This window comes from Pagrus pagrus, assembly GCF_965226575.1.
Source record: "Pagrus pagrus genome assembly, chromosome: 11".
NCBI classification, from domain to species: Eukaryota; Metazoa; Chordata; class Actinopteri; order Spariformes; family Sparidae; genus Pagrus; species Pagrus pagrus.
The window spans coordinates 16,693,803-16,709,949 of record NC_140195.1 but is presented as its reverse complement, the minus strand read 5'-3'; the positions used below and the strand labels follow the sequence as shown (position 1 = coordinate 16,709,949).

The following is a 16,147-nucleotide window of genomic DNA, read 5'->3' as shown; positions in this document are numbered from 1 at the left end:
GGGCCAATATAACTGTAACTGCATTATGATTCTACCACTGTAACTGGATATATGACTGAAAAATAAAGTACGTGGAACAATCTGTATCAAAAAGGGTTCCTTTGTTGTCATCAGTATCCGCCAATAAAGTCAATGCGTATGTGTCCGTTGTGAGCAGGAAGTATTGATCACTCAGGATTCAATTCACATTCGGTGTGAGTACAACAATCAATAGATTTTATTAGCACATTGTCACAGGAGGATAAGCCTGTGTAAGGTTTGCGGTGGTCAGCGGGAGCTGGTGTTGAATTGATTAAAGTAGCTCTTGGTGGGTTTGTTAGTGTAGAGCTTCTTGTTCAGGTACTCCTGACTGGGGCAGACAGAGACACAAATAAACACATGGTGAGTAACTATTTCCAAAAAATGCTTATTTGAAACTGAATTCTACCGAAGAGTACTAAATCACCTTCTCCCAAAATACATGTGCTGACTACTGCCTGAATAGTTGGTGTAAGTATGTCTGTGTGCTGTACTCACTATGCCTGCTGCTCTCTGGCCAGCTGCACGTTATAACGGTCTGTCTGAAGCCTCTTCTCTCTCCTGAGCTCTTCTGCTCTCCTCTCCTCCTCTTCTGCTTCTCTGGTCAGCCTCAGAAGCTGGAGTTCCCTGGCTGCATCCTGAGCCTTCTCAGCATCACGTTGTCTCTGAAGATGCAAAAATAAAAAAGGTCTCAATGCAAAACCTGAGAAGATTTGTCATGTGGGATACGGGGTTTAAAAATATTTTTAAAAGTTTTCTTCCAAACCCACGGACATGGCAAAAAGGTTGCAAGATAAAATTGAGGGGTGCCAACATGGTTACTAGGATGAATCATATTTCTGCAACACAAAACTATTTTTTCTGGTACTTCAGTAAAAAAAAGAAGAAGAAAAAAAACCTTTAAAACAATCTAAGAAGGGATAATACTAGGGATGCATAATAATATTGGCATGGTGTCGGTATTGGCAAATAAAGGCTTCAAAATGAGATGAACAACACAAAATGAACATTGCTACCCATACATGTAGCCGACAAGATGAAACTTTAATTATGAGCATGTGCTGCAAACCGTTAAACTAAATAGTTTTCTTATTTTGCCAGTGAATGTTAACATTTTGAATAGCAATGCAGACTTGATGTTCTGTTATCAATTAGGTGTAACAAAAAATGTGCATATATCAGTATCAGCATTGGCAAAAATCCAATATTGTGCATCCATAATATCCCTTTGGTCACAACCTTTAGACGTATGCAACCTGTGAGGACAGTTTCACAAATAATCATAGACATGGATGACAAATTGAAGGAAAACCCTGAATAAATTAGTGGAGAATACATTCAGATCCATACAGGTCAGTGAATGGTGCACTGAAGCTGTTCTGGCCTTACACCTTGCTAAGACACTGTTTGCTAGTTTGTCCTTTAATTTGTCACCAATTTATGCTCCAATTTTGAGTAGTTGCATGTAGGGATGCAAATTTTAAGCAGTTTCTTTAATTGATACTCAGCCGCCATAAAAATCCCTTTTGGGTTAATTGTTAATAACATATGAATTATGTTCATATTTTCCATTAGAAAACTGTTTTAACCACTGACATGATCTCTGATGGGAAATCAGAGTAGGCTACATTGGGAGTTAAAAGAACAGATTAAGTAAACAAGAAGTTAATTGAATGATTAAATAAATAACACAAAATAATATGCCATCTGTCGCTAGTCACAACTGCCAACAAAATCCAACCCATATGGAGGCTACTAAATGGCTCAAATGTCATAGTATTAGTTTGTATAGAATGTTTTCTGTATTTTTAAAATGACAAATCACTTGAATTTTAATTAATATTTTCTCCCGTCACGATCTTCAGTTAAACATTTTAAATTGGTTCAATTCTTTAAGCGATTAATTGATTAATGATTGATCATTAAAAGACCAACATGTATAATCGTCCACCTCTCGAATTCATACTCCAAACAAGTATGGGGCAGCATAATACCAGATTAACCACTAACTGATGCTAACTGTAGCTGCTGTTGGCTAGTTAGCTCAGTTAGCTCTGTTAGCTGTGCAGCTTTCGGTCTGGACTGGGAGCAGGGAGTGTTAATACGAGAAAAGACGGGCTGGGGCTAGCTGGTTAGCATGCTAAATTCAGTAAATATCTCTACAAAGCAACAGACGTCTTTGACATAATGTCAAACCACTTATTTCTTCACATTCTGTCAGTAGTTTTTAGTCAATTTTTGAACATTTAACACTTATATTCGTACATATTGCACCTTTAACATCCCTTCTTGTGAGTTTGAAAGGAAATTGGCAAAAAAGGTAGAATTGAAGTAAAGCAGAGTGAGAGGTGAGTGTGTGTGTGTGTGTGTGTGTGTATGGAAGTTGCATTGTCTTTTATAAAGTGACACCAGCACCTGTCTCTGAAGACGCTGTTCTTCTCTCTCCCTGTGGATGGCGCTCAGCTGTTCAGGACTCATCCCCTTCCACCTGTCTATGAGGACACGGGGCGGCCTCCCTCCTCCCACCTCTCTCTCCGCTGCCTCTGCACACTCTGTCATCATGTCGGACGTCAGTGTGTGCAGCAGTTCTGCAACATTCTCCCTTTCCTCCCTCCTGCGCTGCTCCTTCAGTGTCTCTGCCTGCTCTGTAGCCTGTGGGGGGGGGACAGGAAGTGGTAACACCGATCCACAGACAGTTGATTGAACATGCCCTCGATGATTAGAAAAGCATCCTCTAATATGTTACTTCTAGCATAGAGGCAAGACTCAGACATATGGTGAACGTCCCCCTGAGAGATCCACTCACTCAGTGTTACTTGCCTGTGCAGTGCGCATGTGAGTGGTTATTAGAGAAACCACATAATTGTCATGAAAAATAGCATGACCTGAAGGATTTATAATGATGCCTCCCAATGGAGGCTTCAGCTGAGTGCATTCAGGCAAATGAAAGGGAGAGCTAAATGGCTGCTTCTAAAAAACAGACAGGGCCCACGCATACATCAAAGCAGTTTAACCATCCAGTTGCTTGGTACCAACTAATATGATGGCTGCCTTCCTGCAGCAAGTGTGTGTGCACGCATCACTTAACATTTTCAATTAGCGATTTTAATTCCACAGTCCCACCTGAGAACACCACGTCAGAGCTCCAACCCCCATTGGATTTTGCTTTGAGCCCCCACATCAGCGGGTGGCATGTGTGTGCATCTGTGTGTCCATCTGTGTGTGCACATGCATGTACTGTACCAGAGCTCGATTGTAGTTGGCGAGCGAGATGCGGGCAGCTTTCTTACAATCCTCCTCGAGTGCCTGCAGCTGAAGCCCCCTAAGGTCCTGAAGCACCAGCTCCTTGCTCACGAGCACCTCTGTAACACACACACGTGTTGGAAATCAGCTACTGTGTGTTTTTCACACCTGCAACAGCCATTACCCATTGTACAAAGCTCTTCAACGACACACTCGCACATGCATAACGGCTCTCAGGGATGAGCATCCATCAATGCCACCTGGCAGTAAGGGCTGTGCGTAGGAGTGTGTGATTGTTTGTGCAGGGAAGCATGAAGCATGTGTGTGATTTACAGAGGCTATAGGGTACAGCATGTTAGCTCATCAGCGATCATGGTGTGTGTGCCCGTCTCTTTTCACCTCTGTGCTTGTCTCCCATGTGCTTTCTCTCATTTAATTCCTTCTGTGCTTGCAGATCTCTTTCTGTTATCTTCATTTGTTCTTTCCTCTTTTGCTCCTCTCCAGTTCCCTCTCCCTGCACATGAAACAATAACACAGTGCTCAGGAGGTGGTGTGAATATTTATTTAAACCATCCGCTAGATTTTGTTTCACTGGTCTTTGATGCACCTGCACGTTGCACCATGCCTACCTGAAAGATCTGCATACTGGCAGGCCCCAGCTCGCCCTCTGGAATAGTGATGCTGAATGCCCCCTTCAGGCCACACTTGAGATCAGCATCTCGAGAGTCCTCCACACGCTGATGAGTGGCCCAATACTGGGTCAGGTCAGTGTGCAAAGCTGCCCGCTTCTCTTCTTCATTAATGTGTTGCTGCAGCAGAACATCATCATGATACTTTCTCAGCTTATCTGCGATGTAAAGAAAATAAATAGAAATCAATGCTAATAATTAATTTAATTTCATAAATGGAGACAGTATTCTCAGTATTCCCTGTTAATTCTGACTCCTCCCTGGCTCTCATCTCATGTAGGTTACCAAAAGCTTTGTCCCGTTGCATCTCCATGTTCTGCTGATGCTTTTTCTCCTGGACCTGTTGGTTGAGAGCATCAACGTCAATGCCCATCACACGATGCCGGGTGTTGAAGATCCGGGCCTTCCGCGTAGTCTCTGCAGACCTTCGCCTCTCCACAGCCTTCTCTTCAGTCTGGTCTACAGGCAAATCCAATTTGTACATTTTCTCAAGTTCAAATGAGCCTAAAGAGGGGAGACACAACATAACAGCCCTGGTTATTATGGCTTGTGGAAAGAAATTATTCTATAAATAATCAACAAACAGACAACACAATTTCATGCTGTTTTAATTTTGTTTATATTTGGCGGACCCTGCCACCTTTCCAGCTTCAAACAGTGTTCTGGGACCTTATTTTACTCTGAGAACAGCTTTTTTATTCAGTTATTGGGGGAAAAAATGAATATTTCTGAGTTTGTATTATTACATCATTAATATTATAAATATCAAATGTAAATAATAAATAAACTGAGTTTTGATGTCTTGTCCAAAGCTCCATAGTGCCCCTTTTAACCTAATTTGATCCTATCATGACCTGACAACATCACACTTAAACCTGGCGAGGCTGCACTGACTCTTTAAGCAACTGACTTGATGGATGATTTAATTTTTATTTCGTCCTTTTTACAGGGAAAATAAACAACTGTCAGAAAGTATAATCAAAGCAAATGACAGTGAAATCAACTCTACAGGCAAAAAGAAATGATGAATAAACAATGAAAGATGATAGAAAAAAGGGATGGAGGTTTTTCAAAGCAGCACTTACCTCTGACGTTAGATGTGGATAAATTATATCACTTTATTTTGGGGGTTTTCGGTCCAAGTATCACTTCAGTCAATGAAGCTGTGTCGCTATTCAAGTCCTGTTGTGTTTGAAGGCCCTTGGTAACCATGGCAACATCTCAATTTGCCGCTGCACGATTTATTTAACATAAATCCCAACAGCGAGTGATGCACATGTACAAAAAGGCTCTTGAAATGAAAATAATGTATTGTTTACATACATACTTTACTGTTCTTGATGAAATACGGGGCACAAACCAGGGGGGCTCGTAAAAAAAAGCCATTCCTCCATGAGTTCTCGCGATAAACCGTGGGGTTTCGTGTCTCGCGCGCTCGAAGGTCTTCCTGTCGGATTGTAAAATGGCGCATTGTTGTCACCGCCGCATCGCGTTTTTCTGATTACGATTATGAAGATATTTAGATTATTAAACTAAATATGCACTTCATAATGTCACTTGTGCATAGGCCAGCAACCGACTGAACAGAGGGGTTCATTTCTTTGCGTGCATGCTTCGTCTTTGAGCTAGCTTGTCCGGTAGACATCGGTTGTTAGCATTAGCTAGGTAAAATTTTACTAGCTGGCTAATATTCAGTGCAGTTTTCTTTGCAAAACAGCTGCACACATATAACGAAGATGGGGTATTTAAAGCTGATAGAGATCGAGAACTTCAAGTCATATAAGGGAAGACAGATCATTGGACCTTTTCATAAGTTTACTGCAATCATCGGACCCAATGGATCTGGTATGTTATGATTGCAAATATTAGCTCACGGCTAAAGGAAAATGCAGGCTGCTTGCTAGCAGTGCCTAGCGGTAAACAGTGCAGCAATACTCCGCTGTCTAGACACATTTGAGTTTACACATGTAGTTTATGTTTGTGGTGCATCTGACAGCGTTTTGACAACCTACTCTAAGAATTATGCAACCTTACCGTTCTGAATTCTGATATTTATTTCAGTGTTAGTTGTGTTATGGTTTGTGACTATAAACTAGCAATGTTGTATGTGTGCAGATCAAATGATTTGTTGTGCACATGACTTTGTGTAAAGGGTTAATATCACATTGCTTCTTTTTTTTCGAGCAAAGTTATAGTTTAGCATCCAGGTAATCACAGATGGGTTATGTCCAACGTGCTTTACAATGAAACGTCACAACTAACGAAACCCTTTAAATGATGTGATGTGAGCCGGCACCACTTTGACAAAGACCAAACTGAACAAACAATGAATTTAACTGAAACCTATTCATTATAAAGGTCATGAAGTTCAACTTGGATAGTGCACTCAATAAACTGATAAACTTAAATCTGTATACTGTAGTCTCATGTTAAAGTTGCATAGAAATCTAATATAAATCTGAATGCTGTTGTTATAGGAAAGTCCAACCTTATGGATGCCATCAGCTTCGTGCTGGCAGAGAAGACCAGCAACCTGCGTGTGAAGACTCTGAAGGATCTAATCCATGGAGCGCCCGTAGGGAAGCCAGCTGCCAACAGAGCCTTTGTCAGCATGGTGTACCAGGAGGATAACGGAGAGGAGCGCTCCTTCACAAGGGTCATCATTGGTATGAACCGCCATTCAAAGTCATACTACATTGTATGGTTCAGTTACTGTATTAACTCGTAAATATTGTTCTATTAACTTCTGTCACTTGAATCAGCGATTAGAGGGCATTGACTTTGCTGTTCATGTATTCAGTGTGCTTTCCAGTTTATCGAAGTTCAAGGAATTGAATTGGAAGTAATGCAACACATAAGAAATTGTTCTAATGTCATTGAGTGCTTCTGTAAGCTCATATTTTCAAGTATAGCTGCACAATCACGAGTGTTAAATATTTTTGAACATTGCCTTAAAACCCTGCAAGTACTCTTGTTTTGAAAACGAGGCATCTTTACATGGATTTCATCGTACAACCCTGTATTTTACAAGGACAATAAACCATACAGCCATGCAGCATCTTGTATGTGGTTTTGATAAGCATATGTTTATAATGTTTTATCTCTTTTAATTTGCATATATTGTGTGTTTCAGGTTCCTCTTCTGAGTACCGCATCAACAGCAAGGTGGTGAGCTTGCCAGAATACAGTGAAGAGCTCGAAAAACTTGGTATTTTGATCAAGGCTAGGAACTTCTTGGTCTTCCAGGTGAGACTGAAATCCTAATAATCTCTTCTAAGAGAAATGTATTCATTAATGTTCTTTAATGCTTCTGTACTAGGCCACAGGGTAGACGCTTTTGCTTTGCAGTAATCTCAGTACAGTTTAGAGGTGTTGTTCTGCATGATTTTACCGTGCTATTGCATCTGTTAAATGAACACTTTGGAGTGTGGTTATTGTATCCATACAGGTGCCTTCAGTGGGCATCACACATTGAAATGTGACTCAGCCAGTTAGAGCAGAGACCGAAAATATCACTTTACTGGTGTAATTAGATTAAAATCTGGTAAAATGCTGTTTGCAGTTCCTGTTGGCACCCCCTGTTTTATTCTCTGCTTATTTTCCCACTAGGGCGCTGTGGAGTCTATCGCCATGAAGAACCCCAAGGAGCGTACCGCTCTGTTTGAGGAAATCTCTCGTTCTGGAGAGCTGGCCCAGGAGTACGACCGCAGGAAGAAGGAGATGGTGAAAGCAGAGGAGGACACGCAGTTCAATTACCATCGTAAGAAAAACATTGCTGCTGAGCGAAAAGAAGCCAAGCAAGAGAAAGAGGAGGTATGTACTCTGCGCTCAGTCTAAATCTCTGGAATTACATTTCTATCTGCTTGTGTCCTGTTTGGATTCGAAATTAAGTGCTTTCATGTAACTTTTGCTCCTTAAGTTTGAAAGTATATTCATTGTGCCCCACAGGGTAATGGTTTGCAGCAGAATCCTACAAAAACACAAAAAACATGACTTAGTGCATATTTTGTGTTATCTTTCTTATCTTTGTTATTATATTAGATTCACCTTCACTGTCACTGCACTGTACTGGGACAATGAAATGCAGTATTTGTCTGTTCCCTATTTTTATTGTTTTGAAACTTTCCTGGGTTAATAAGGACCAGTATACAAAAAAAATGTGCCTCATCACACTATCTATCTCTCTCTTCCGATTATTCCACCAGGCGGAGCGTTACCAGCGTCTGAAAGACGAAGTGGCCAGGGCCAGCGTTCAGTTGCAGCTCTTCAAGCTGTACCACAACGAGACTGAGATCGAGAAGCTGAACAAAGAGCTGGGACAGCGGAACAAGGAGATTGATAAGGATCGTAAAAAGATGGACCATGTGGAGGAGGAGCTGAAGGACAAGAAAAAGGAGCTGGGTAGACTGATGAGGGAGCAGCAGACCATTGAGAAAGAAATCAAGTAAGAGACAATCACAGCTCACTTACTGACCTGCTGTGAAGCTAATGCTTTTTAAAACTGAGCGCTTTGTTAAACACTTGACTCTGCCCACAGAGAAAAAGACTCTGAGTTGAACCAGAAGAGGCCGCAGTACATCAAGGCTAAAGAGAACACTTCACACAAGATCAAGAAGCTTGAGGCAGCGCGTAAATCATTGCAAAATGCCCAGAAGATGTACAAGAAACGTAAGGGGGACATGGATGAGCTGGATAAAGAGATGAAGGCGGTGGAGTTAACCAAGCAGGAGTTTGAGGAGCGCATGGAGGAGGAGGCACAGAGCCAGGGCCAGGACCTTACCCTGGAGGAAAACCAGGTCTGATGTCAGAATATTGTAGAATGCAGAATATCGTTGATCAAACTGAAATACTGGCATGTGAACAAAAATGTAAATGTACCTTCCAACCTATTGAGTATATTCTTGTATTGCTTAGGGAGCCATTTATATTATATAAAGACTGCGCAAAAACATCTGACTAATGTCCCAACTGTAGTACAATCATTTTTGCGTAGGCAGTCTTGGCTTTTCAAAATCCTTCCTGTGGTTTGACATCAAAATGGAATAATTGAAAAGCTAGAACAAGCTTTGGTGTGTTGAACTGCATCACAAATATTTGTTGTGAAATCAGATCGATCTTAGAATATAGATGACTTTACATGACCCGATTTTTCTCTCATCTTTGTCTCCAGGTCAAGCAGTACCATCGTTTGAAGGAGGAGGCCAGTAAACGTGCTGCCACACTGGCACAGGAGCTGGAGAAGTTCAACCGCGACCAGAAGGCCGATCAGGATCGCCTCGACTTGGAGGAGAGGAAGAAAGTCGAGACAGAGGTAAATAAGATAATTATGGCAAGTCAGCCTGTGCCAATAAACCGATTCTAACTGATGTGAATTCATACAACCATTTATTCTGTCGTTTCTCTCCAGGCCAAAATCAAACAGAAGATCCGTGAAATTGAGGAAAACCAGAAACGTATTGAGAAGTTAGAGGATTATATTTCCACCAGCAGGTATGCTGCTCTCATCTTTGCACCGTTTGTACAGAACTGTGTTGAGCCTATTGATTTAATAGGTTTCTCCATTATACTTCTTCATTCACACACTTTTGTCTTGTTACCCCTCAGGCAGTCACTTGATGAGCAGAAACGCATGGAGGAGGAGCTGACGGAGGAGGTGGAAATGGCCAAGAGGAGAATTGATGAAATCAACATGGAGCTAAACCAGGTACTCAATAGTATCTGTGTGCTGTAGTTGTTAGAGATGCTTCTCTGGATGTTTGCATGGAGCAACTATAGCTAACCTGTTCCTGGAAGTGAGAAGCTAAAAAACTAAATTTCTTCATGTGAATCAATAGACGTTTGCAGAAAATGTCACATATCGGGCAAAAGCACCCGCGTGACTAATAAAATAAATGATGGGTAGGTGTGCCAGTAATCCATGCCAGTGGGCCAGCATGTACAATACTGGGGAATGGCTTTGGCACTCCCTGTTGTTAATGTTATTAGTGTTTGACAAGTGAAAATGTCAGCTGTGAAATAGTCCATAACGAATCCCATTATTATTGGCTTTTTTGCTGTAGGTAATGGAGCAGCTGGGAGATGCCAGAATCGACAGGCAGGAGAACAGTCGCCAGCAGCGCAAGGCCGAGATCATGGAGAGCATTAAAAGACTCTACCCTGGCTCTGTGGTAAGGCAACGGTGGCAGTACTCAGTGCAATAGTGTCTAACGTTCTTATGCTTGCTACATTTAGTAAATGTATTCAATAAACTCAGAATTTTGGATGAGTAAAAAAAAATAAAATGCTTCTCTCTCTTTCTTCAGTATGGCCGTCTAATCGACCTGTGCCAGCCCACTCAGAAGAAGTATCAGATCGCTGTGACCAAAGTGTTGGGCAAAAACATGGATGCCATCATTGTCGACTCGGAGAAGACTGGCAGAGATTGTATTCAGTACATCAAGGAGCAGAGAGGAGAGCCTGAGACCTTCCTTCCTCTCGACTACCTCGAGGTGAACAATAGAAAGTATAGATACAGGCACTACTTGAAAGTCTTTGTAATGTTAGTCTTGACTATCACAAAATTAAATGAAAATGTCAAATTTAAACAAACTCCGTAAAGAAGAAGATTGAATTTGCCTTAAAGCATCTTTAATCAGTCTGTCACTGCTGATGAACATCCACATAATTTGTATTAGTTCATTTCAGAGCTACTAATTGAAATACCAGCAATTTGGATGTTAGTAAACAAGCTTCGACAGCCACTTATCTTAAGCTATTAATTTCTTGCTCAATATTAGGCACCAGTTTTTCTGCTGTAATGCAGCACACATACACACACACTCAAACAATGTAAACTCAAAGGGAATTTTAAATAGCTTTATTTTAAAACATTCCCTAATTGTTTTTTTGTCTTATCAAAGGTGAAACCAACAGACGAGAAACTGAGAGAGCTGCGAGGAGCCAAACTGGTCATCGATGTCATTCGCTATGAACCTCCCCACATCAAGAAAGCCCTCCAATATGCATGTGGTAACGCCCTGGTCTGTGAGAACGTGGAGGATGCACGAAGGATTGCTTTTGGAGGGCCATACAGACACAAGGTACTTCACTTCATTTAGGTCATTGACTGAAGATGGAAGGATTGGATATTTGTTAGGTGTCAATTTTGTCTATTTCCCTACCCAACCTCTCCTTTTGTCCTTGTGTCTAGACGGTAGCCCTGGACGGCACTTTGTTCCAGAAGTCTGGTGTCATCTCTGGAGGAGCCAGTGACCTGAAGGCCAAGGCCAGGCGCTGGGATGAGAAGGCAGTAGACAAGCTCAAGGAAAAGAAAGAAAAACTCACAGAAGAGCTCAAGGTGACTTAAATTACAAGTACCTCGATTAAGGAGATTGTGGTTTTGGCTAAACTTTGATGGATTGTCAATCAAGGAAAACTCACAACCACGTCTATTCTTTTTTCTTTGTAGGAGCAAATGAAAGCCAAGAGGAAGGAGGCTGAGCTGCGTCAGGTGCAGTCTCAGGCCCATGGTCTTCAGATGAGACTCAAGTACTCCCAGAGCGATCTTGAACAGACGAAAACCCGCCACCTCTCCCTCAACATGCAGGTACAGCCTGGTTACACCTCAGTGTTGTCCTCTTCCCTCTTCATTATTTCTGTGGCGACTGTTGCTCTAAAACCTGTTTTTATTTGTGTCATGCAGGAGAAATCTAAGCTAGAGAGCGAGTTGGCGAACTTTGGCCCTCGCATCAACGACATCAAGAGGATCATCCAGTCCCGTGAGAAGGAGATCACTGACCTGCGAGACCGCATGAACCTGGTGAGACTGACACAAAGCGAGGTCCATTTAGAAGCACTTCTATGTTGCATTTCAGTCATATTGATATAAATGTGTTTGTTTTCCAGGTGGAGGATGAGGTGTTTATTGAGTTCTGTAAGGAGATTGGAGTGAGGAACATCAGAGAGTTTGAGGAGGAGAAGGTCAAGAGGCAGAACGAGATCGCCAAGAAGCGGTGAGTTAAGCACTAAGTCAGTTCTTATACACATTGTTAGGTAACTTGTTGTAGGTGTAGTCTAACAGGACATCCCTCTTTTTGCTGCAGTCTTGAGTTCGAGACCCAGAAGACCCGTCTGGGTATCCAGGTAGACTATGAGAAGAATCAGCTGAAGGAGGACCAGGAGAAAGTCATGATGTGGGAGCAGACTGTCAAGAAGGACGAGGCTGAAATAGAGCGACTCAAGAAGGTGAAACCATCAAGTGAAAGATAAAAACGTATGTATTTTGTCCTCCGTTTTCACATCAAGTTAATGCTCACTTTTTTGCCTTTTTGTCATGTTTCTTCCTGTAGGAGGAGCACAGACACATGAAGATCATTGATGAGACGATGGCCCAGCTACAGGACCTAAAGAACCAGCACCTCACCAAGAAATCAGAAGTCAATGATAAGAACCACGAGATGGAGGAGATCCGCAAAAAACTGGGTGGTGCCAACAAGTCAGTGGCTGCAAATACACACACAAACTTCAATAATTCTCATGACATGTAAATCTAAATATTACCAAAGAGTTGTTTTGTACTAAAAAAAATATTTTTCTACGTTCCAGAGAGTTGACTCAGCTCCAGAAAGAGGTGACAGCCATCGAGACCAAACTGGAGCAGAAGCGCAGTGACCGTCACAACTTGCTGCAAGCCTGCAAAATGCAGGACATCAGGCTGCCTCTACGCTCTGGAACAATGGATGATATCAGCCAGGGAGAGGTACACACAAACACGCTAATACAGGGTCCAACTTTTATACCAGTGGGACTGAAACTGAAAATAATCATCCTTCTTTTGTTTTGTCTTTCCAGGGGAGCTCCCAGAATGATGAGTCGAGCAGCCAGAGGACGTCCAGCACTGTTCTCGCTAAAGAGGCTCTCATAGAGATCGACTACAGCAACCTGTCTGAAGACCTTAAGGTAGTTTGCACACAGCGCACCAATGCCTTAGATTTAAACAGTCCAACTGGACATCCTCCCATCATTTTTTTAGAGTTGGAAATGTTTAACAATACACAAAAGCAGAAGAAGAGACATTTGCAGCAAAGATATGACATCTATGGTTAAAATACGCTTATGAAGTACACTTAAAACGTATAATCCTGTTTGACTTCCTAAAGGATGCACTGTCAGAAGAAGAGATCAAGGCGGAGACAAACACACTGCAGCAGCGTCTGAACGAGCAGCAGAGTATCCTGCAGAGGATCAGCGCACCCAACATGAAAGCCATGGAGAAGCTCGAGAGTGTCAGAGACAAGTTCCAAGAGACCAGTGACGGTGAGATGACAGAATGATGGTAGAGGCCGGGATTAAATGAGGAATAAAGGAAGTGATGCAGGTTAACAGCACCTTTCTAGATTTTTAATAATCTCATGGATTTGTTTTTGTCTTCCCTCAGAGTTTGAGGCTGCTCGTAAGAGAGCCAAGAAGGCGAAACAGGCCTTTGAGCAGATCAAGAAGGAGAGGTTTGATCGTTTCAATACCTGCTTTGAGTCCGTGGCCACCAACATTGATGAGATCTACAAGGCCCTCTCACGCAACAGCAGTGCTCAGGTATCCCTCAGTGTTTTTTTCCTTTTACAATAACCTGCATAGATTCAGTCCATTTCAGTACATTCATAGCTCATGTACCAACTTTATTTTTAAAGTATTAAAAATAATGCTTTTATGTATCAAGAGCGAAACCTTTTACATTTAATGTGTCCCTCCCCTTTAGGCTTTCCTGGGCCCAGAAAACCCAGAGGAGCCATATCTGGACGGCATCAACTATAACTGTGTGGCTCCAGGAAAGAGGTTTAGACCCATGGACAACTTGTCTGGAGGAGAGAAGACTGTTGCAGCTCTGGCACTGCTCTTTGCTATTCACAGGTAAAACAACGGAGTAAATAAAAAAAAAAAGTCTCAAGAAAAGTCACAGAAGTGTTTATTTGCATAAAGTTATTCAATGTTTAAACATTGTTTATTGTCATTTCTAGCTACAAACCCGCCCCCTTCTTTGTCCTGGATGAGATTGACGCTGCTCTGGACAACACTAACATTGGCAAGGTCTGTTCACAGATGTTTGATTCAGTGTCTTGTGCTTTTTTAATCATAGCTGCACATTAAATACAAACAAACTACAACTCATACATCCCTCTGTACCCTCAAGGTGGCCAATTACATCAAAGACCAGTCAGTGCAGAACTTCCAGGCCATTGTCATCTCTCTGAAGGAGGAATTCTACACCAAGGCAGACTCGCTCATCGGTGTTTATCCAGAGGTGTGTTTCTTAATATTGTCATACAAAATACAGCCAAAAAAAACAAATAACTCAATAAGTTGCAGCCATGAAGCTTTGACGAGTGTATATGTCAGGATATCTGCAAGTCTCTGAAAGTCTTGAATATTTTAATGCATTTATTGTTTATTATATCAATATATTTTCTTGCCTGTAACAGGCAGTAACATTAGTCATGAGGGATTTGGATGTAGTTGCAGGCTACAGTGTAAGTGAGACTGGTGTGATGGTGGATTTTTGCTTGCAGCAGGGTGTTAAATCCTTTTTGTGTTCTGTCAGCATCACCAGAGCTACTGTACTGTAGCTGTTTTCAGCCAAAACTTAAATTAACTCTAATTAAGGATTTTTAAATAGGTTAATCCCTCCATCAAATTTCTGACACTTCTTTGGGTCGAGGTCTTGTTAATTGATTATTATATAACTTATGTTGTTATAGATATATATGTTATTCATATAGCTTTAATAAGTAATGGGTCTTATTTCGTTTTATTTCCTTTCATTCCATGACGGATATGACTGTGGAAAGGGTATTAAATCCAATTCTATGTGGTAATAAAAATCTAGTCTTAAATAGTCATGTCAGTTTATTTATGTTGTGCCGAATCACAACAAAAGTTATTTCCTGACGCTTCTCATAGAGCAGGTGAAGAACATACGCTTTAATAAACAGAGACCCAAAGTTGTGAGGAAAAACTGCCTTTTAATTCTGCAGAAAACTTTTAGAATAGGTTTTAAGTCCTATTTGGAAGATCTAATTTCAAACATGCCTGATCCTGTCAGAATCCATCAGAAACTTGCTAGTAACAACAAAGCGTCTTGAGCTGTTAATTAAATGCACATCTGTAACATCTGCTGTACGTAAGATTAAAGTACTAAGTGATTTTCTTTCTCTCTTTCTTTTTCCACTCACAGCAAGGAGATTGTGTCATCAGCAAAGTGCTCACTTTTGACCTCTCTCAGTATCCTGATGCCAATCCAAATCCAAACGAATAAGACGAGCACTCCAAACACTGGAAAGTTCATCAGTGACTCTCTCTTGATCGCTAATGTATTCTGTAGTCACAGGTCATGTACTCATTAGGTCCCACATGTTATTTTTTCCTATTGTTTTTTAATGATTATGTATTTTTTGAATATGTTAGAGTAGTGGATTAGTGAGATTTCTTTTTTAGTTGTGGGGGGGTCGTTCTTTATAGACTGCGACAACCAAGGATGTATGTACATTTATATAAACCAGCCCTTTCTCAATTTGGCCATTTAAGAGTGATTATAATAATCAATTAAAAATAATTTTAATCATGAAGATGAGAGGGAATCCAACCTTTTTAACAGACTGCAGAATTTGTATCACATGATGAAATGTGTCGAGGCAAGTATTCTCAGAGCTTTTATACTGTTCATGGCCCTCCTGGTGTGCTTTAAAGCCTTTGCCTGTCCTCTGTTGTGTGTACTAAAAATGTATTTGCAATTTTCATGTGCTACCTTTTTTTTTTTTTTTTAAAGCTTAATCAGGACACTGTTGTTACAGTGTGGTGGATACATTCCCATGTGTGATAGCTAAATAAAGCCACTAGTTAGCTGCAGCTGGCGGTGCTAAAATGAGATCATGGAGCTTTGTCAAAACTGTCATCAGGAAATTATTTCTATTTCAATAACGACCGTCTCTTCATATTCGTGGAGTGACATTCTGAATCGGCATTAGGTGAATCAAAAACTCAACATGAGACTTTTCTGTCAAGTCTGTTTTATTGATTGCTCTGCTTCAATAAATAAAATCTGAATTATTTAAGCTTTGTTTACTTTTATTAATAAGTAACTAAAGAATGCTCTGTCCCCTCTGTGCATCAGTTTTAAGGCACTTCCTTCCCTTTAGTTAAACTTATAATGCAGCATGTATGTTGCT

At 41.1% G+C, this 16,147-nt stretch overlaps 2 protein-coding genes across 2 annotated transcripts; one reads left to right on the top strand and one right to left on the bottom strand.

The window, feature by feature from the left end:
• Positions 1 to 193: 193 nt before the first annotated feature.
• Positions 194 to 5,297, bottom strand: ribc1 (RIB43A domain with coiled-coils 1). Its single transcript, XM_084367615.1, has 8 exons — positions 5,036 to 5,297; positions 4,236 to 4,454; positions 3,891 to 4,108; positions 3,661 to 3,775; positions 3,262 to 3,380; positions 2,434 to 2,670; positions 517 to 683; positions 194 to 349 (listed from the first exon to the last, which is right to left on the bottom strand). Exons 2-8 carry the CDS (start codon positions 4,432 to 4,434, stop codon positions 268 to 270), a joined length of 1,137 nt encoding a protein of 378 aa, XP_084223741.1. The 5' UTR covers positions 4,435 to 4,454; positions 5,036 to 5,297; the 3' UTR covers positions 194 to 267.
• A 132-nt stretch (positions 5,298 to 5,429) lies between these two features.
• On the top strand, positions 5,430 to 16,033 carry LOC311265694 (structural maintenance of chromosomes protein 1A). Its single transcript, XM_084367614.1, has 26 exons — positions 5,430 to 5,795; positions 6,428 to 6,616; positions 7,084 to 7,196; positions 7,560 to 7,763; positions 8,156 to 8,394; positions 8,488 to 8,746; positions 9,121 to 9,261; positions 9,358 to 9,440; positions 9,555 to 9,654; positions 10,010 to 10,117; positions 10,253 to 10,438; positions 10,850 to 11,029; positions 11,140 to 11,286; positions 11,398 to 11,535; positions 11,632 to 11,748; positions 11,835 to 11,941; positions 12,032 to 12,173; positions 12,278 to 12,423; positions 12,534 to 12,687; positions 12,780 to 12,887; positions 13,088 to 13,244; positions 13,366 to 13,520; positions 13,684 to 13,835; positions 13,943 to 14,012; positions 14,116 to 14,226; positions 15,157 to 16,033. Exons 1-26 carry the CDS (start codon positions 5,687 to 5,689, stop codon positions 15,235 to 15,237), a joined length of 3,696 nt encoding a protein of 1,231 aa, XP_084223740.1. The 5' UTR covers positions 5,430 to 5,686; the 3' UTR covers positions 15,238 to 16,033.
• The last annotated feature ends 114 nt before the right edge of the window (positions 16,034 to 16,147 follow it).